General features: G+C 42.2%; 1 protein-coding gene across 8 annotated transcripts in view; it reads left to right on the top strand.

Moving 5' to 3' along the window:
* Positions 1-4,891, top strand: part of LOC139550625 (adhesion G protein-coupled receptor L2-like) — a 132,533-nt gene extending 127,642 nt beyond the window's left edge. For 5 of the 8 annotated variants that reach the window (XM_071361634.1, XM_071361628.1, XM_071361629.1 and 2 more), the window contains one exon: positions 2,821-4,891. In XM_071361634.1, the coding sequence (XP_071217735.1) occupies positions 2,821-2,890 (70 nt within the window). In that variant the 3' untranslated portion in view covers positions 2,891-4,891. Of the gene's footprint in view, positions 1-2,127; positions 2,182-2,820 lie in introns of all 8 variants that reach the window. The other 3 variants (XM_071361632.1, XM_071361633.1, XR_011670095.1) reach the window with 3 other exon arrangements.
* Positions 4,892-21,720: the final 16,829 nt, after the last annotated feature.

The raw sequence follows: 21,720 nt of genomic DNA on the forward strand, positions 1-21,720 counted from the left end.
ACACACTGAACTCTATCTGAGAAGTAGTTAGTGAACCAGGCGAGGCAGTCATTAGAGAAACCAAGGCTGTTAAGTCTGCCGATAAGAATGCGGTGATTGACCGAGTCGAAAGACTTGGCCAGGTCGATGAAGACGGCTGCACAGTACTGTCTTTTATTGATGGCTGTTATGATATCGTTTAGGACCTTGAGCGTGGCTGAGGTGCACCTGTGACCAGCTCGGAAACCGGATTGCATAGCGAAGAAGGTACGGTGGGATTCGAAATGGTCGGTGATCTGTTTGTTAACTTGGCTTTCGAAGACCTTAGAAAGGCAGGGTAGGATAGATATAGGTCTGTAACAGTTTGGGTCTAGAGTGTCTCCCCCTTTGAAGAGGGGGATGACCGCAGCGGTTTTCCAATCTTTAGGAATCTCAGACGATAGGAAAGAGAGGTTGAACAGGCTAGTAATAGGGGTTGCAACAATAGCGGCAGATAATTTTAGGAAGAGAGGGTCCAGATTGTCTAGCCCGGCTGATTTGTAGAGGTCCAGATTTTGCAGCTCTATCAGAACATCAGCTGTCTGGATTTGGGTGAAGATTTTTCTGCTCTTTTGCACACCAGCATTTCTACCAGCATTTCTACTTGCACATCCTCATCTGCACATCTATCACGCCAGTGTTAATTGCTACATTGTAATTACTTCGCCACTATGGCCTATTTATTGCCTTACCTCCTTACTTAATTTGCACACACTGTATACAGATATTTCTATTGTGTTATTGACTGTACGTTTGTTTATTCCATGTGTAACTCTGTGTTGTTGTTTATGTGGCACTGCTTTGCTTTATCTTGGCCAGGTCGCAGTTGTAAATGAGAACTTGTTCTCAACTGGCCTACCTGGTTAAATAAAGGTGAAATAAAGAATAAATAAAAAGTGTCAAGTATTGAAGAGGCTCAAGTTGAAAATGTTAGCTTATTTCTATTGTCTTCTGCTGTAGTCGTTATAGATGATCCTCCCCATCCTGAAGGATCAACATGGCTTCTTTGAAGTGTATTAATACAAAGGTAATACAGTGCAGATGTTAATTTGATGCAGTAACGGTAAAGAGAACGTCTTGGGCGAATCTCCGTTGGAATCTTTCCCAGAATGCAGATGTCTGGCTCTGGCGGTGTCCAGTTAAATTCTGTTCACATCACTTACCCCCTCCCTGTAGACAATATCTGTCTGCGTTAAAATGACTGCCCATGCATAAACAAATGCAAATCCTGCAGTGGGGCTGTTTTCACGCTATTTCTGTCTTTTTTTCTAACCCCCCTTTTTTTGCCCTCACACTCCTCCCCCATCCCTCCCTCCCTGTTCCCTCCTTTCACTCTTTAAAAAAATCTTTGATGTCTGTTTTTACACTCTTTTGTCCCTACCAAAGAGAGAAAGAGACGGTCCTTATCTCCACGGCAGTGTGTGTCACAGCCCAGCTCCAATTTTATTTCTCCATCTCACAGTCAGGTCTATTCAGACTCATTTAACTGAAATCTAAAACTTCAATCTCCCCCCTTTCGCGGAGCTTGAAGCGAGGCAGTCACTAACTGCCAAAATACGCCTCTTTTTTTCATCCTCTTCCCTTACTCATTTAGACTGATCCTCCTATTCCCCATCTTCTTCATCTTCTGCCGACATTCTTCTAGCCAATCTTTGAGCTTCACAAGAGGTTATCAATGTGATCTATTGTGTACAAAGTATTTCCTTCCCATCTGGGAGAAGTAGATAGATAGAAACCTGTTAAATCAAATCATCCCTCAATCACATTCTAAGCAGAGAGAGAGAGAGAGTAATGATATGATAGTGTACTTGCCATGTTAGACTGTAAGAGGCTGTGATTGCTTGCTGCTGAAACCCCTCCACCTGCCAAGTCCTGGATTCAGTTGTTCTCAGGATTATTTCTCTAGAGCTTTCTCAAATGTTTTTTTTTTTTTTTAATCAGATGAATCTGTAAATTCGAGTTAAAACGTTAACTTTTAAGGGGACCCAAATCTGAGCGAGGCCGACTGAATCCAGGCCTCCTTCCTCTTTTGTCTTATTTCAGTGATTTTCCTGTTTTTTATGCCGCAATAAAAAGCATATGTTTTACTTTTGTTTTGTTGCATATCAGCAGTTCTTAGGCCAGATAGCCTGAGCAGACACACTTGATGTGAGTGGTGGCAAAGTGAGTCATTGCACCGTGCCTGTGTCGTGGTTGTGTGTGTGTGAGGGGGGGCTGTGCTTGTGTGGCCCCAGTGGGTGAACAAGGTGGCCCTGCGTCTGTGTTCCACATTACTCCTTCTTTCTTTTTTTAAAGACTGGAATGAATGTTTTATTCATTGTCTCTTTTCTACCTCCACCTCCCCCACAGTATTTTTTTGTCACATAACCTGTGCTATGATATGTTGATCTTGCTATGTTGTTGCTACCTGGCTAGCTACATTATCAGTGTGTTGTTGCTACCTGGCTAGCTACATTATCAGTGTGTTGTTGCTGGATGTGTAATGTTTCTTTTTTTTCCTTTCTCATTTGTCGAATATTGTTCAGGATAACTTCAGTATTGGCTATGATAATGTCAGACATGATGATGCAAAATGGAAACAGACATGATAGAAAATTATTTCAAATTTGAACCTCTTGAACTGTATATTATGTATAAATATGAACATTTAAACATAAAAATCGAGTTAGCAACTACTGCAAACACTTAACAGTGAAGTGTCCTGAGCAGTATCAAACTGTATTGTATTGATTTGTAATTCAATATTGATTTATTAACAGTGATCAGTGGTATCTAATCCAGGTGTCGTACCTCTCGTTGCAGGGCAGCACTCTCTGACCCACAGCAGGGACATCAGTGCCATGGACACCCTCCCCCTCAACGGAAACTTTAACAACTGCTACTCCCTGCGTGACCATGACGATGACTATGAGGACGTTGTGGGTGGGGGTGTGGTCGGGGGTGTGGTCTGCGGCCCAGGGGACCTGGGGGGCCTCAGCCTGGACGACGCTGCCTTCGAGAAGATGATCATCTCTGAGCTGGTTCACAACAACCTGAGGCCCCGCGGGCCCCCTAAGGGCCACAACCCCCACCGTGATAGCAGGGAGAGGGACAGGAACCGGGCCCCTCACCAGACCAGGGTGACTGGGGACAGAGATAGGGATTGTGGGGGTGGAAGCGGCAGCGAGGATGATGCCATAGTGGCGGACCATGCTGAGGCTTCATCCCCCCAGGGAGGTAGTATTGTCGGGGTAATTGGAGGAGGTCACCCTACCCTGGAGTTGCTGCTGCACCCCCACCACAAGGAGGCGTTAGAGGCCCCCCTCCTGCCCCAGAGGACTCACTCCCTGCTCTACAGCGCCCACAAGGCCCCCAGGAGGGCTGTTGAGGGGCCTGGGGGCCACGGCTCAAAGACAGTGGGGGCAATGGAGGACGGGGAATCCCAGTCACCCAACAATAACAGGGACTCCCTGTACACCAGCATGCCCAACCTGAGAGACTCCCCCTCGGCCTCACCCTACCCCCCCGATGAAGCCGATGACCTGTCCTCTTCCCCCAGGAGTGAGGGGGAGGACCTGTACCATAAGAGCATGCCTGAGCTGGTCGATGGGCCCCAGCCCCTGTCTTACTACCACATACACCGGGGCACCAGCGATGGGTGCATTGTGCCCCCCAGCGCTGAGGACTGTGAACCTGAGGGAGAGGGCCCCCAGGATGGACAGATGCAGCTCATTACCAGCCTCTGAGCAGGTGGATGGAGGAAGGAGAGGAAGCATCTCTCTGATGTTTTTGCACAGGTTTGAACATATGTATGTGTGTGGGCTTTGGTTGATGTCAAGACTATTGCCAGCCCTCACCGGTCCTCCTCCTGGTCCTCCTCTGCACTCCCAATGACCCATCAGAGCAGGAAGTGAAATGTTTGTGGGTGGTAGGCAGGAGATGGATGTCTTATTCACACATACACTCGGTCACATACAAATGTCCTTTGGACTTGACCTGCTCCGCTCTGCTGTGGGACTACAGAGAAGGAACTGCACAGACCACTCAATGTGTCAGAGTGTAGTCTGTCTGGCGCTGTCCCTGTCCAGCTTGCATTTGTATTATATTGAAGAAGAAAAAAAATATGGTTTCAAACTCCAGGTTTAGAACTTTAGGAACACTGGTGAAGTTTTCCTGGAGGGGTTTCCAGAATAAGGATCTGTTGAGTCATTCCACTCCACATTGAGGAATGTCAAATGAAGAACCACTAATTCAGACTCAGGCATTATATTTTCTCTATTGCACATTTAACTGTTGTCAGAGTAACAGCTAAATAAAATATATTTTGCTGTACCACAGTGTAAAAAAAAAAGAAGAATACAAATGTTGTGGCAACCAATTATACAACCTTTCAATGTTGAGGAGATTGTCCTCAAAACAGGTTGCTCAAACGGTGCAAATGTCTTTTTTCCTCTCACTTGACACGTTGTAGTATGTTTGAACATAAAATATATATACTTTTTTGAAAATCTCATAAGAAACAATACTCACATCTCCACTTGTGAAGTGCTTTTTGCTTTCATGGATTAAGAGTTTTGGCAGTAATATTTGTTGTTAACACCATGCCATGCACAGATTTGGAGTGAATTGGATCATTGTGTAATTTATTTTACTTGAAAGAAAATAAAAACATTTGTGTCAATGCGATATTTCAAGCATATTACGAGCATATTTCTGCCTTTGACATTAATTTATTAACAGAATTATTGAAAATCTTAAAAATAAAAAAGGTTGGGTAGTGCGACTTTCAGCACGGTTTAGATTAAGTTCATTTATTTTGTAAGGGCCCATTGTCAGCTGATATAAAAATTCAACTCTTGTTTGATATCAAATAAATGTGAGATTTTTTCTTGTTTGCAATGGCTCACTGTTACTTTTCTTTCATGTCCAGATATGGAGCAAGATGAGAGCTAAGCTTCTGTTTAGACCTGTAGTCATGGAAAGAAATGGCAAAGGGAGAGTTATCTGATTGATCCTGCTCAATAACTTTCATTCAAATATTATTGCCTAGTAAGGTCTTCCAGCCCGTAGGTCCTGCTTCAAGCTGACCACCCAGCTGTTCTTAGTAGACAACGTACGTCTGCTCAGTTCTGCATTTAACTGTGACATACACTTCATTAGACCATGTGAGATGCCAATTCTCTGTCAGACGTTGGAGTGAGAGAGAGGAGCGGGGGCCGTGGCCAAGGCAGGGCAGAGGAGCAGAGCTGCTAAGTCCACCATGGCTCCCTGCCGCGGTGTTTGAATGTCAGCCTCTCCATTTACACAAAGCTATCCAGATCCAACAGGCCCCGGCCGGGAGGCACTGAACCGGTCTGTTACATTATTTGGAAACTTGGCTTTGCGTTTACTTCAGATGTAATGAAAATCAGATTAAATGCAAAGCTGATGACCAGGGACCAGGACCATGCATACAGTACAAGCAGGCTTTCTCGGACTCGCAGTTAATTTGGAAAAGAGTGGACCTTTTCTTGTTGTCTTAAAAGGATACTTCAGGATTTCGCAAAAAACAACCCCTAAAGTCTTGGGAAAGAAGGGAGGCCCATATTTTTCATTCATCATTATTTTTGCCTGAGCTACGAAAACATTGATAGACAATTTTGACACAAAATTGACACCGTCACATCTTGTAGCCTGTCGTGTTGTTACTGGTGTTAGAAAGGGGGATTTGATTGTGTGCCAGTGGTTTAACTGTTTACGATAAAGCTACCTCTTAAAGGGATACTTCAGGATTTTGGCAATGAAGCCCTTTATGTTCTTCCCCAGAGTCAGATGAACTCGTGGATACCATTTTTATTTCTCTGCGTGCAGTTTGAAGTTGCTTACTAGCGCAATTGGTAACTACCGTTAGAGCAATGACTGAAAGTCTATGGGTATCTGCTAACATGCTAGCAGATACCCATAGACGTCCAGTCATTGTGCTAATGCTAGCTAGGTGGCTTGCGAAACTGCCTCAAACTTCCTTTATACTATTTACAAAAACAGAAATGGTATCCATAAGTTCATCTGACTCTGGGGAAGTAGATAAAGGGTTTCATTGCCAAAATCCTGAAGTATCCCTTTAAGAGGTAGCTTTATCGTAAACAGTTAAACCAGTGGCACACAATCAAATCCCCCTTTCTAACACCAGTAACAACACGACAGGCTACAAGATGTGACGGTGTCAAATTTGTGTCAGAATCCTCTATATGTGTTCGTAGCTCAGGCAAAAATAATGATGAATGAAAAATATGGGCCTCCCTTCTCTCCCAAGACTTTAGTTTTTTTGTTGTTGTTGTATGATGCATATATATTGGTTCATTATCGCTAAGTAATCTGTCTGTTATATTAGCTTTCTTGCCTTATCATCTTCAAGAGAAGTGCATTGTAATACCGTCCAATACACTGGGGATCATGTTCTTTCCCCATGATGAGTGGGAGGCGGGATGATCCTGTAATTTACCCTGAGGAGGGGGAGGGGTTAGGGAGCAGCTCCATTCCCTATTGGAACACAGTCACATGCTATTGATAAAAGAACACGCACCCTCAATGTCACCATGCACCTTCCTAGCCATCAAGCTTTCCAACTGGGCATTACTTTGGGTTAGACTATGATACAGCATGTCAATGATGACACTATTCGTGTAGCAAATGAGAAGTTGTCGAAGTTTGGTAGAGATGAAAGAACTTGACTCATCAACCCATCTTTAATCTATAATGTAGCTGTGTCCACAGGGCCCGGTCGCAAATGAAGGCACAACAAGCCAGAGTCCGAGCAGACATTACAGTGTTTTCATTTGTTTCTGTTTGATTTTGCACCCGCTGGTGATTTGGACATTATTTCATGTCCATCTTCCAAATACATCAAACAAGATGTTTCATTGAAACTCAGATCACAGCCCCTGTATTCCAAAATGTGGTCTGATTTTACCATTTCACCTTGGTTTTACTGGGGGGGGACACACAGATAAAACAGTCATTAGAATGAAAAGGTGTTCTTGCGGACAAATGTTTATGTTAGTGGGGGATAGCAATCTTTAACCAAAGCGGGAACTATGCATAATTACATTAGTACATGCACAAAGCAGGAGTATTATATTTCCTCAGGGCCCCTGTAAATGCACAGCTTACATTCCTCTACATTTCACTCTGCAGCAGAAAGATAAAGAGCATCTGAATGTGGCTGTGCATCATTCCCACCCTGCCACCACACTGCCACGTCATTCTGCATCTGCTTGTGGCGTATTCTGCATTTATAAAACTTGCATATGTACTGGGGGTATTGGATTGTATTGGGGGTTTTGGATTGTATTGGGGCTATTGGATTGTATTGGGGGTATTGGATTGTATTGGGGGTATTGGATTGTATTGAGGGTATTGGATTGTATTGGGGGTATTGGATTGTATTGAGGGTATTGGATTGTATTGGGGGTATTGGATTGTATTGAGGGTATTGGATTGGATTGGAGGTATTGGGGCTATTGTATTGGCATTATTATTTTTTATCTGATTGAACAAAAAAAATGCATGGTCTGGACAAAATCCAGCTCCCACGCTCTGTCCTACTGATTAAAGTAAACATCATTAAGTAATTATAACCTTATTGAATCATACCCATTCTGTTTCTATGCCCGGGAACCTAAGAACACTGTTGAGTTATGTGAATGTTATGTGTCTTGGTGTTATTTCATCCTCCGCTCATGCACAGCTTTTATGAAGTAGCTTTTGTTCATTTGAATTGTATATTGCTGCTTCAACAATACTGTGACCAAGGCTAGAGACCCTCTAATAGAGAGAAACATGTGAGACAGGGAGAAAGAGAGAGAGAGAAACAGAGAGACAGAGACAGAGAGACAGACAGAGAAACAGGGAGAAAGATTCAGAGAGAGAAACATGAGACCGAGAGAGAGGGAGAGAGAAACTTGAGAGTGAGAGAAAGAGAGGGATACAGAGAGAGTGAGAGAGAAAGAGAGGGAGAGGGTAGACAGAACAGGATCTTAGACTTCTACACTGAAGCCTATTATAGGAGATTATGGCTGTTATGGTTTAGGACAAAGTACACAAGAGGCCTCATCAAATCCACATCTGAAAAGGCGTGATATCATTTTGAGTGAGTGTGTAACTGCCAAAATAATGGAAACATTTGAGTAAATGAGGAATGCTAGGTATATTGAAAGCAGGTGCTTCCACACAGGTGTGGTTCTTGAGTTAATTAAGCAATTAACATCCCATCATGCTTAGGGTCATGTATAAAAATGCTGAGCAGGCCATTATTTTGAGTAACGTGGTTATGCCTCCATAGGATGACAATTCCCCCATCCACAGTGCACGAGTGGTCACTGAACGCTTTGATGAGCATGAAAACGATGTAAATAATATGCCACGGCAGTCTCAGTTACCAGGTCTCAACCCAATTTAACTTTTATGGGAGATTCTGGAGCAATTCCTGAGACAGCGTTTTCCACCACCATCAACAAAACACCAAATTATGGAATTTCTCATGGAGGAATGGTGTCGCATCCCTCCCATAGAGTTCCAGACACTTGCAGAATCTATGCCAAGGACCATTGAAGCTGTGTGTGTGTGTGTGTGTGTGTGTGTGTGTGTGTGTGTGTGTGTGTGTGTGTGTGTGTGTGTGTGTGTGTGTGTGTGTGTGTGTGTGTGTGTGTGTGTGTGTGTGTGTGTGTGTGTGTGTGTGTGTGTGTACATGTGCATAGGCCTATGTGTATGCGTGAGCCTGTTTGTCCATTGTGTCATCTGTCAAAAACCATCCCAGTTTGAGCACAATACAATTGGAAAACTGTCAGTTCTCATATGAAACACTTCCACTGACTTAGAAACAGGTCTACAGTTACCTGTCACACGCATTACTCTGTAAACCACTGCACTGGGGTTTTTGTTGGGCTCTCCCCTTGTTGTGTGTGTGTGTGTGTGCGTGCGTGCGCCTGCGTGCGTGCGTGTGCCTGCGTGTTGGGCTTTTTCCATGCTGTGTGATAAAGGGAATGCATTCCCCCTGAGCCAAAGACGTGACAGCACATTACACCTATTAGACCAAAGCTAATACAGCAACACCAGCAGCCCTGCTACAGACAAGGTCAACTGTGAGATATTTGGTTTCTGAAATGTGAGAAATTGGCCTCCAAAATACAGGTATTTTATGCAACTGTGAAAATTGAGAAAAATGTTTTTATTTTATTTTTGTTTGAAATGGAGAACGAAATATTTACAAAATTTTTGTATTACTACTATCATATTATCAAATGTTGTAAAAAATATAGTGAACTCCATTTTTGCAAACACTGGCAAAAATATGCTGCTTTCATACCTGAAAAATTGCAGATTTTTTTTTAAATTTGAGGACGTGGAGTGACATACTGTATATGAAAAATACATTTGAAGATAAAATATGACACATTTTATTCTCACGTCAAAACACCTGTTTTTATTAAATGACATCTCTGAAGATGTGGTTGTAAAACATATCACAGAGGAGTAAAATGTTATTTAATATACAAGGTAGGCATTTTTCAATTTCAGCTTATAGTACCTGCCATGTCCACCAAGTTTCATAGGTTTTAAATTTGAGCCAATTAAAATGGATTAGTTCATATTTATGATGCAGTAATTTTTTAAGGTTAGGATTGACTTTGAGGCAACTTGTGATTCTGTTGTATAGTATATTCTCTCTTTTTGTATCAAATAGTCTTAGATTTTATGGCCTGTATAGCTCCATTTCTGAATATAAGCTGACATGAATTTTACCAACCTGACTGAATTTTTCAGGGTTTGCATTCCTAGGGAAATGAGTGGATCAGAAGAGGAATCTCACAATAATGTCTGGCTTTGTAGCTGTAAAGGTTTATCAAAACAAACATGATCCCTCATGTTACGGAGCTCAGAAATAAAGTGGTGTGTGTGTGTGTGTGTGTGTGTGTGTGTGTGTGTGTGTGTGTGTGTGTGTGTGTGTGTGTGTGTGTGTGTGTGTGTGTGTGTGTGTGTGTGTGTGTGTGTGTGTGTGTGGCCATTCCACACACCTGGTTCCGCTTGTTTCCATTCATTTAATAAGCATATCAAAAGGCGCACATTAATTCTGTTTATCTTTTGTAATCAACAATAACTTTTGCAAAATTATCCTATCTAATAAAATCTAAATAAATTGTTTAAAATGTGATATGAAATTAAATGTTTTCCAGTAGATATTTGGCAGACGTCTTGTGCATTGTCATTTATTTTCTTTGACTCTGAAAAGAGTTCACAGCCCCATGGCAGCGGGATACCTTTGACTCATGCTCCACTTTTCAGAGGGTCTTATTCACAGCTAATTCAGCTAATAGTTTCAGCAACTTACTGAGATTGTGCTCTGCAACTTTTTTAAATGACTGTATGGTACAGACAGAACCATGTGGAGATAATCGCCAAGTTTGGGAAATAAATGTTATTGTGAGGTACTGTTGCATTCCAAGCCTAGGTCGAATCCAAACAATGTTCCCTTATTGAATCACAGGGGTTTCGAAATCACAGTGACAGGCAACAAGGGCAATCACTGTTAAGGTAGTAGGATTTGCCACTATAATTTGTTGAGCTCTGTTGCTCCATAGTGTGCTATGGTGGCATTTTAAATCCAAATGGGTGCCACTTACTGTAACAACTGGACTGTATTATACTTTGCTGTAGCACAACAACAAACATTCATGATATGCACTTATGAGGAATAGCTTTTGTATGGTACAGTATGTTTTACATGCTGCTATATCTGTTCTATACACTAACAGATACAGTACATTGATGTACATCCACATATAGACATGGAACATGTGCATGTCAGCCTACACAATACACTTTGTTTTGAATATAGCTGCTGGATAGCTAAGAGGTTTGTCTCTGACCTTGAGTGAAAACTCCCCCATGAGCCAGAGAGCAAGGGAGAGAGGAGGGAGAAACAGATTGCTCATCTCTTCATAAAGAATGGATGGTGATGGCACTGTGTTCGTTCATTCGTTGTTACGTTACCTGGCAACAGGTGATGGCAGATTAACAGTCATGGCATAGAGTCAGTCAGTGTAAGGCTGTCGTCAAGGCCAATAGTCAATTCAAGTTTTATTTACCAGACTCTGTTAGAGAGAAATAGTTCTCACTGGCCTTTAGGTGGTTATTGTTAAAATAATAGGCTGGGAAAATATTGCTGTAGCCCTGGTAACAATCATAGTTTAGAAGGCTCTACAGCAGCCAATGATGTAGTGTTTTTAGACTCCGTGTTTAGTGATAGAAATGTAAGCATATTTGAGATTATTTCAACTGTTAAATTTAGAATAGCACCAATGCAGAGAGCTTTAGTGAAAAAAATTACATAAATTACAGTGTTTTGGCACTTCAAAACATCATCAATTTAATGAAACTTTATGAAACCAAGTGTTTGATTGAACATCTATATTTTTTTCCCTTATGGGAAATATTTATGTGCAATTCATACCTAGCATAATGTGAAGAAATCCTTAACATTTAAAATGGCAGCTGTTACCATGACAATGTCCCATGTCTAATGCACAGAACAGAGAGAAAAACATCTTGAATTTTGCATCGTGAAGCATTGATGTCTCACTGCCTTTGTGCAGGGTATCGGTCAAAGTCATATTTCCGTGGCAACTACCTCCTGCCATGAAAAAAAAAGAAGGGAAGAAAAAACAGAGGCAGTGAACAGCAGGGTAGGTGAAAAGACGTGACCTTCTCTTTAAGAGGAGAGTCCGTGTTGCATCCCTGGGAGCAGGGTTCTTTTGCTCTTGAATAAGGAGCACAACAGTGTACAGGATAAAGACGGTTTATTTGCATGACAGAGGAGACGACATGGCTACATAGATCACTCCATCTGCCTCTGCTCAAAGGGTAGCAGAGATATACCACGGGCCATCATCCAATGAGGTCCTGCCAATTAAGATGGTTACAGCAACCAATAAGAAGGATGCATTATGTGATAATGTATGTTTTAACAGATTCTGCTGTCTAGTCTCATACAGTCCGTGTGAACTCGTCATCTACAAAGAAACAGTTATCACTCTGTTCTTCCCACTGTACAATCTACAATCTTTCCTCAACCTATATCTCTTTATCACCAAACAACCAGACTATGCTTTGATAAAACGGTTTCCCACTGGGCACACACTGGTTGAATTAACGTTGTTTCCATATCGTTTCAATGAAATTACGTTGAACCAACGTGGAATAGAATTGAAGTGTGTGCCCAGTGGATTGTCACCTTTGACTGCCTCACACTTTGCGTTAGGAATGTTAAATGCATTTGAGTGAGCTTTTTCCATAATACAGTCACCTTCACCTTACAGAATAAGTGTCCTCTTTCAATGTTACATTATTATCCCCACAATGCGTGTTTTCACATCTTGCTCTTCCGTGTTCTTGGTGTTAGTCAATGTCTTCTATAGGGCAGAAGGGTCTTGATTCAAGGCTGTGCGTGGTATTAACTTTGCATTATGTATTGAAAAACATGTCTGAATAGCCCCTTATGTTGTTCATTCTTATTTTAAATGCATAGCTGCATCTTTAAGTGCATCATTCCAAGCTGTAGCCTACATTCAATAAGTAGTCAGGGTTCTTAATCAATTTAATAGCGAGCTGTGTTACTGTGGACTTGATAGTGCAAATGTAGACTAGCTGGGTTCATGTGCTCTCAGAGGAATAGGCTTTATCTGTCCTGTACCTGTCATTATAGGCTACCAAACACAGTGTGACCAGATGTAACATTAGCACTAAAACCATTGCTGGGTTATCCTTATCCATCTAGTTCACAGTGGGTAGTCTTTCTGGGCCAGAGAAAATTACAGTACATATGTTTAGAAAAATCAATTTATTATGTACTGTAATTCAGCATTTAACATTGTGCAATATGCTATTAGTGATACATAAAATTGTAAAATGGGGCTTTATGGCCAACATTTTCTTAATTATAGGACCAATTTGTTCTATTCTATAACTATTTTGCGTAAGTGGATTAAAGGTAGACCAGAGAAGCCACATCCCTGATTGGCAGATGCGTGACAACCCAGATTAGAAGCACCTGCTGCTCATCGGTCACTCACCTGTGTTCCCTACAAATGCTGTTTTGATTTTTTTTTAAATTGTACCTACAGTACACACTGAAGAGGGCTGCAAAGCCGAAAAGTCTGTGTATGCTATCCCTGATGCAGTGAAAATAATCTAAAAAATCTTTAAAAAATAAGTAAGCTTTATGCAACATCATTTTGAGCGCGAACCCGTCACACCCTTTGTTTAAAAAGCTATTTAAAAATGGCTATTGGTGATCTATAAGAGTCTATTATCTTTGTATCCCTAAAAATGACACACATGAAAGAAGAGAATAGAGCAAGAGGATTGTCCTTGAACCCACTTGATGCTCAGAGCATTTCATGTTTTCCCAGGTGACTTTTGGGGTTTACCAGAGTTTAATGCACCATTTAGGAGGCGCAGCTGGAAAAGTGAACAGGAACATGTTTAACAACCTCACAAAAGCCCCTAAAGCTAGGTCTGTCTCTGAGTCTCTGGCCACCGCATGCACGCACGCACGCACGCACGCACGCACGCACACACACATCCTTATTCCTAACCCCCTGAAGATCCCCAGGTCAGTACAGTATGTCTATCACACATAGTGCTGGAAGTAGTCGAGGGGACTCCATCCTTCTCAACCCCCTGAATATTCTTATTACTGTACATCTATCCTATTCTCACAGGCAGTGCTTACCAGAAGGCTAGTCGTTTATTCTTCATTTATCGTGTCTGATTAATTATTGATCGAGGGAACATCTAAAAACTAAAATTAGATCATAACAGAAGGGCTTGAGTCAGGGGACTACTCAGTGAAAAGTAGCACCAGCCAGAAGTGTCCAGTAGTTATGGACAGAAATGGGTAGGCCAGGATGTGGCCCTTTCTACAGTATTTCCAATGATGACGAGGCAGGTCACCAGTGACACAAGTCAGAATTCGATGTCCATCCATGTCTGAGAACATCAGGAGGTGACATGGAAACTGGCCACTAGGGGCAACAGTGAGCTAGGGCATTTCACCTTTATTTAACTAGGCAAGTCAGTTAAGAACAAACTCTTATTTACAATGACGGCCTACCCCGGCTAAACCTGGACGACGCTGGGCCAATTGTGGGCCACCCTATGGGACCCCCAATCACAGCTGGATGTGATACAGCCTGGATTCAAACCAGGGACTGCAGTGACACCTTTTGCACTGAGATGCAGTGCCTTAGACCACTGCGCCACTCGGGAGCCCATAAGCATCTGCATCTGCTACTGATTGCAACGGTTGCACGTTCGATTCCAGCGATAGGAAGATTTTTCTGATATATTTTGTTGTAAGCGTATCCCAAACCATAACCTTAACCTTAACCATTCGGAGTTAATGCCTACCCTTGAGAAATTCTGAGTTAATGTCTAAACTTAACCCTAACCTTCAAAATGTCGAGCTAATGCCTAAACTTCAAATTAAACACTTCAACATTTGACGTTTTAGAAACATGGATGAATGTCTAATTTTGACGTGAGACTGAGAGCTGGCAGATGAAGACACAAAAAAATGTAACTTCACAAATTGTCCTACACATTTTGGGCATATGCCTAAATATATTCCACAGAATGAGCAAATTTTAAAGGAGTAGTCATATGTAGTCTGAGAAGATTAATTTGGTCATAAAGAGGACATACAGCTATCCTTTCCCAGTCTGCTCTCCACAGATGTGCCTGTCTGTAAAATTTGTGTCTGGTGAGGAGGTTGTCCTAGTTGTCGTTGAGATAGACAGACACACACACACACACACATTCTGTAAATACTACATACTAGACACATGTACATCCTTCTCATCCTTCCTCTCCCCCACACACGCTCAGTAAACAACACAAATGCACGGACACACACAACTAATACTGTGTGTGTGTGTGTGTGTGTGTGTGTGTGTGTGTGTGTGTGTGCGTGCGTGCGTGCGTGCGTGCGTGCGTGCGTGCGTGCGTGTGTGCGTGCGTGCGCGTGTCATCAAAGCTGACAGCTTGGTAAGTGGCACAACCCAGGGCCTAACGTCCAGATTAGAGTGTGGTCCCAGGGGCAGCATAGTGTCTAATAAGTTTAGCAATAATTGCTGCGCTTGGCGACGTTTGTTCTTGAATTAATGAGTTAGCAGAGAACCTCAACACTTCATAAGCTGGGTGGAGGAGAGGAACATCTTCTGTGACATATAACTCATGCTCATAGCATGATAGGACTTGTTCCTGACTGTTTAAACTTAAACTTTAAATGTTAACGTGTAAACTTAAAATGTAAAAGTGTGAAGCTAGTATTCATTCATCATGTTAAGGATGTTTTGTCACCAAATCATCATAGTATCATTAGGCTAATGGAATCGTCTATATCTTGTATGGACACTTGTAACAGGGTACAAATTCAACAAAATCAATAATTCAAGTGTTTCTCCTCTCCACATGTATTGCTCTGCTTGACCGTTTGGCATTACACACACACACACACACACACACACACACACACACACACACACACACACACACACACACACACACACACACACACACACACACACACACACACACACACACACACACACACACACACACACACACACACACACACACACACACACACACACACGCACACACACACACAGACACACACACAGACACACACACACACACACACAGACACAACGCCCCACTGACATTGAAGCCTTGTGACCGTCTTGTCCATCCTTTAAAAAAAACACTGTCCAGAGCGGCGAAAAAGCCTGGCCATCAGCTCTCCTCTCAGAACCTGTCCATCACTGTCATTGTGGATCAGTGGTGCAGAACTCAGCCTGTCTCTCCCACAGCGCTGGTCCCTGCCTCCCCGACCGGACTCATATCACTGTCAGGAGGAAATGCCTGACTCCCTGCTGCCGCAGCTGAGTCCAGTTTGTAGGCCTACCCATGGATCGATGCCAATGATCTGGCATTGTCTGTGGCAGTGTGGCAGTGAGCAGAGAGTGCACTGCAGTAGTAGGAAAAAAAAGTGGAAGTGAGTGGAGAATGGAGGAAAGTGGACCTCAAACTGATGCGGCACTCGAGGTATATGTCATAATGCGTATGTGACTGCAAGCTTTCAGAACCGTGATATCATATGCAGCTTATCACAGCTTTTCATAACAGACGATGACAGATGACGTGACGGTGTACACAAACCCCATTCTTCTCAGAGAGAGACGGGGGTACATGAGTCACAAGCAATAAGCAGTGAGAATCTTGACTTGGCCCACTAGAATAAGCAGGACAGGCTACACCAGACATGATTCTATTCTATGAATCTATGATTCTGCCTGTACTGACTAAGCACAGAGGGGCCCACTGCTGCTGCACCATGTATTCCAACGTTATGGCAGAGAACTCTCGAGCTTTCAAACAAACCACAACAGGCGGCAACCCAACATCTCAACCTCCCACCGAGAGAGCCGGGGACGGCCAGTGGAGAACTGAGAGCTGGGATTGAAATTTAATTATAGCCTGAAAGCCCTCTCTCTCTCCTTCGCTCCGAGCCCAATATGGGAGAGGGGGATGAAGGATAGACTAGACCTGGGGCCTGCCTCTGTTTGCGTGACGGATACAACGGCTGGGGGAAACCACTCAAAACAGATCTCTGAGACCCTCAGCCTGCTGAATGGTGTTTGAAAACCTTGACAGACTGACAACCTGCTGGACAGGCAGACAGACGGACTGACTCATTCAATTCAGTTCAGATTTTCTTTCATTAACTTGTTCATTCATATTCCCAACGAGGAGCACAACATGGACTATCTCAATTCCTTAGTTATAACAGCCTGTTCAGTAGCTTGTGTAGTAACATGAGTTTGATTCTGGAAAACGGTTGGCATTACTATACAACAAAACATGGTTTGGCATCATTCTATCATCATGTTAGATCCATTGCTTTTTGATAATAAAGTTTGCATGGAATCTCTTGATTCCCTATGGGTCTAACTGTCTGGGGAAGTAGTGTGAGAAGTAGAATGAGTTTGATGGTGAATTCTTGAAGATTCAGTGTATACTTGGCTCTATCTTACAGCAATAGTTATTCAATCACCACGTTAGATTTAGTGCTTTTTAACTGATAAGAAAATGCACAAAATGGACCCTCTTCTTTCCTATGACTGGCAGTATTACAAGTAGCATGAGCTTGAGTGTTCAACTGGAAGATATACTGTATACTTGGCCAGAATAGATGATAATGGTATTATTCCATCACCAAATTAGATTCTGTGCTTTTCAACTGATAAGAAAAATTCACAGAGGTTTTGATAAATGACCGTCAGCCATAGTGTTCAATTAAAAGGAGTAAATTGTTATCTCCCCAGATTAACTACGGTATATATTTACTGGACTATTTATCTGTTTTGCTGAAATACATCACTGAAGGATCTGACATTTGTGGCAAAAAAATCTATGTATTTTCCCACATTGCTGACCATAAGCACAATTCCCTGGTGTCCCCTCTCCAGGAACATGGATGGACTATTACGGGGCAACCTATGACCTTATGATTGGATTCAAAGCTGCTTTGGCTGACACATCAAGGGAGGTTCTGCGTAGCATATTGGGCCAGACTGGCGGCAGAGCCTGGAATCTGCAGACTGAGTTAAAAGTCAAAGTCACAGGCCTGCTCCCAATCCATTGTGTATAGGGCCAGGGTGGGGCAGCTGACTGACTTCCCTGAAGATGAAAACCAGACTGAGCTCTCTGTGGTTCCATATGGCTTCTGGAGAGAGAACCCAATCTGTTGGGCGGCCGGCTCTTCACCGTTGCACACTCTTCTAATATGGGATACAGGAAGCGTCTGCAGAGTACTCCTCCAAAGATAGACCTGATAGCAAAAGGGGATACATTTAGAATGTTGTGGGTTGGGGGTGTTGGTGTTACTGACTGAGCAAGAGTGCTGCTTCTGAAAGAGTTTCAGACTTAGGCTCTGTATGGGTCTCCTTTCACGAGGGGGTGGGGCACCCGCTAGCACAGCACACAAATCCAGATGGAGGTCACTGCCAAAAAAATCCTGAATCCTGATGTGCTGGCCGACAGGGAGGCTACAAAACTTTCCCCATGTAAATAACGTCAGCGAATCACCCCCTGTACCCCCCCCCCCCCCCCCGTGTACCCCCCCCCCCCCCCGTTTAAGCCGAGACAGCCATGAGAATACGAACCGCATGTCTTTTTCTGTTAGGGTTCCTTAAATCACCTCAGCACCGTTAAAACAAAATATCAGAGTCTGTTCTGACGGGTACAAGGCAGACAATGGGCTTGTAGGATGACGTCCACAGGAGGGTGGGGACTAACCAGTCAAGCTTTGATTGGCTTTGGCATCGAGTGTCATGTTAATATAACTTTCCAAACTGTCTGAGTTTTCCTAACAAATTGTTAACAAAATATCGTAGTCGTTTTGTTTGTCTTTTAGCAAAATCCTCAGACTTCCATTTATGGGTTTGGACAGTGCTGTGGTGTTGAACTTTCCACCTCGATTCTTCACTGTCACACATACTGGACCCTAGCCAGTAGACTTGATAAATAGGGTTTAATGCTTCGCAGCATGGGTTCTATGGTCGTGCCTGCATGGACCACTGCCACAGACCACAACTAGCTGGGAACCCAGTGTAGAAAGTTGTTGGCTGAGAAGGTGAATGTAAATTCCAGCTAAGACGGATTCTTTTCTTTGCCAATCCCAAAATGAAACTTTATTTGCTGTACTGTAAGATGGCTATGAAAATGCCCGTAAGGAATTAATGTTGCTGACATGTATCGTCTCCCAGTGGCAAGATGACTCCACCTGTTTTCTATTTATTTGTGTAATCACACCCCTCCAAGTGTCATCATTCCACCCTGTTTTCAGTTTGGGCTCAATTCCACCATTCCTTAAATCCAATTTTCTGACACATGCAATCTCTTTCTTTCGAACGTGATTACTTTTTTCCCCAGGAGGAGCTATGAGGTGTTATCCACCAGATGTTTCACTCCTTTCACATCGCCGTTTTGGTTATGAGATTTTGAGATGTAGCTTCTAATGATCTTGTCAGAGTGTAACAATGTAAAATGATGTTGGGGGAAATGTGGAAGTGTTCAGAGCCAGGAAAACGTTCCACATAAATGTTAAAGTGGCGCTAGGGAGGCTGACTACCAGAGTTGTCACTGCCTTACTGCCTTTCAGTCTTGCTACAATATGGCTGCTTCTACATCTGTAACTATAGCTAGAACTGCAACTGTTTTGTACTGTAACCAGATTACAAGCCACTGTAATACACCAACATGGGTGGCATTTTCTTCCACCTCCTGGGTCTTGATTTAGTGTTCAAAAGAAAACATTAGTAATCGTATGTGCTGTGTATCCCAACTCCTTCTCTTCCTCCCTCACCTCTGCCTCCTCCTTCTCTACAAGTCTCCATGCCAACATAACTGAACTGATAATCCCTATGAAGAATTTACAGTACAAAAGACAACACTAGTTAAACTTTTCAATAGAAAAGAATGAGATGAGTGTTTAAGAGTGAATACATGGCATTACATTGTAGCGCTTTCAAATAGATTATATAATATAATATGTCACAAACACATTTATGGCATACCATCAACATCCTGCTCGAATATTGTTGAGAAAACTTATGCCATACAATACAGCAATTATTTTACCTAGCTAATTATACAAATGGCTTTTGGTATGTTTGCGTAACATTATGGCAACACACCAATTTCACCTACATAGTACCAGTTTTTTATCTTGATGAAAATACCCTGTGAGTTCACCTCTAAACAAAGTGCAAACTAACGGGGCCAGTACACAGATGACATGTATGGGCTGTGACATGTCAACATGAATGGTAGTATTTATCCCGTTGCTCATTGCGACTGACTGGGCCGACCTGGACTGCTGTGCCAGTCACTAAGGTTAATTAACTATCTGGAAACTATTTCAGCCCTGCCAAGTTTCTGTCACTTCAGGTATGTCTCCATTTAACTCTGTCTTCCGTTCTAAGTATAGTGGGCTGGCATGGAGTCAGAATGCTTTCCCGCTGTGAGTAATCATAAAGACAGACAGCACCAGGGATGTAATAATAAGGAAAGGTGAAAAAAAGAGATTTCCCTTAGCTAGTTCTCAGAAACATTGTGTGTTTTTGGCAAAAACTGTGCCATGACAAACACTGTCAACAAGGGTGTCCATGTGCTGGAGACTATAACTGGGTGGGTCATGCCTTCTTATACTGTAGCCTGTGAGGATATACAATGATCCCACTATTTCAACCTATGCAAGTTCCAGTTAAAATGTTGTCAGTATTTGTCAGACCTAGGTTCAAATATTATTATTTTTCCATACACTTTGGGCATTTGATTGAGCCTGCCTGGAGTGCCAGATGGGAGGGTTTGAATTTTTGGGACAATTTAATTGGTCCCATTGCACCAGACAAGCTCAATCAAGCACACCTTAAGTATTTGAAAAGAAAACAAAATACTATTTGAACCCAGGTCTGATATTTGTTGACATTATCACAAGGCTCTGTAAACCCAGCTTTGCAATTTCATCACCTTGTTCAAGAGTAGAATATATATTTCTGTTGCCATGTTTTCATGGTTACCAATCTTTTGTCTCCAGAAGAACTGTGCCACCACAAAGACATGGACTATGCTTTATTGTTGCTTCCTGGCTTCCTCTACAGGCCTCCTTCTTTGTTTGTCTTATTAGCATTATTAAACATTTATGTTTGAAATACAAAACGTCATATAGCTGTTATGTATTCTTGCCATGTGTAATGTTATCACCTCTGTTGAGGCACTGTTATTGTGCGGCATAATTAATTGGGGGACATGAAAAGCTTTTTGTTCTCTATGTAAAACAGCAATGTCCCTCTCTTCGCAGCACCTACATATCCAACTGTCAATTGGCACTTCAGGATAGATACAGGTAATATGCCCCTAGCCTGCACTGCATGGAGAATTCATGTTGTCAATGCATCAACAAATATACAGTGCATTCTCTATGAGGTTGTGCATACATTCATTTTAACACATGGCTATTATGAAGGTCTCTACGCCAAGGGAACGTGTGTAAATATTTATTTTTTATTGCCTCAATACATCTTGATAAAGCGCAATGTAAAAATGTGTTTCATAGTGTGATGAAATTGAAATATGTTGATTTCATTATATTTACATAGTGTGTTTCAATTAAGTATACATTATTATTCCATCTTTACTGTGTGGTAAACTTGCTTTTCAAAAAATGCTAATAGTGGTAATATAGAAACATCTATTTTTAAGAATATTGTCTTCTCCCAGTAACATAGCTTAGATATGTAATGACAAGGGAGGGGAGTTGAAGATTTTTCTTTGTTACAGATTTAAGATCTTAATTTGACCTATATTGTCCCATGAAAATAATCCTGCAACAGCAGGAAATGAACATTTAGTCCATAATGTTGTGTGATTGTTGGTTAGGCTATTAGCTGGCCAAAAGTAGGCTACATGAAAAGTGTAAAACTGGTCATATAACTCTGTGGGTTTTCAGTGAATTTATGTAAATCACAAAGCTCATCTACATTTCCTGCAGCACATGAAAATTCTCAGCAACAAAAGACTGATCAAATTAAGATACTACATCTGTACGTGGCATGTTTACAT

Source organism: Salvelinus alpinus, chromosome 23 (genome assembly GCF_045679555.1).
Source record: "Salvelinus alpinus chromosome 23, SLU_Salpinus.1, whole genome shotgun sequence".
Lineage (NCBI taxonomy): Eukaryota > Metazoa > Chordata > Actinopteri > Salmoniformes > Salmonidae > Salvelinus > Salvelinus alpinus.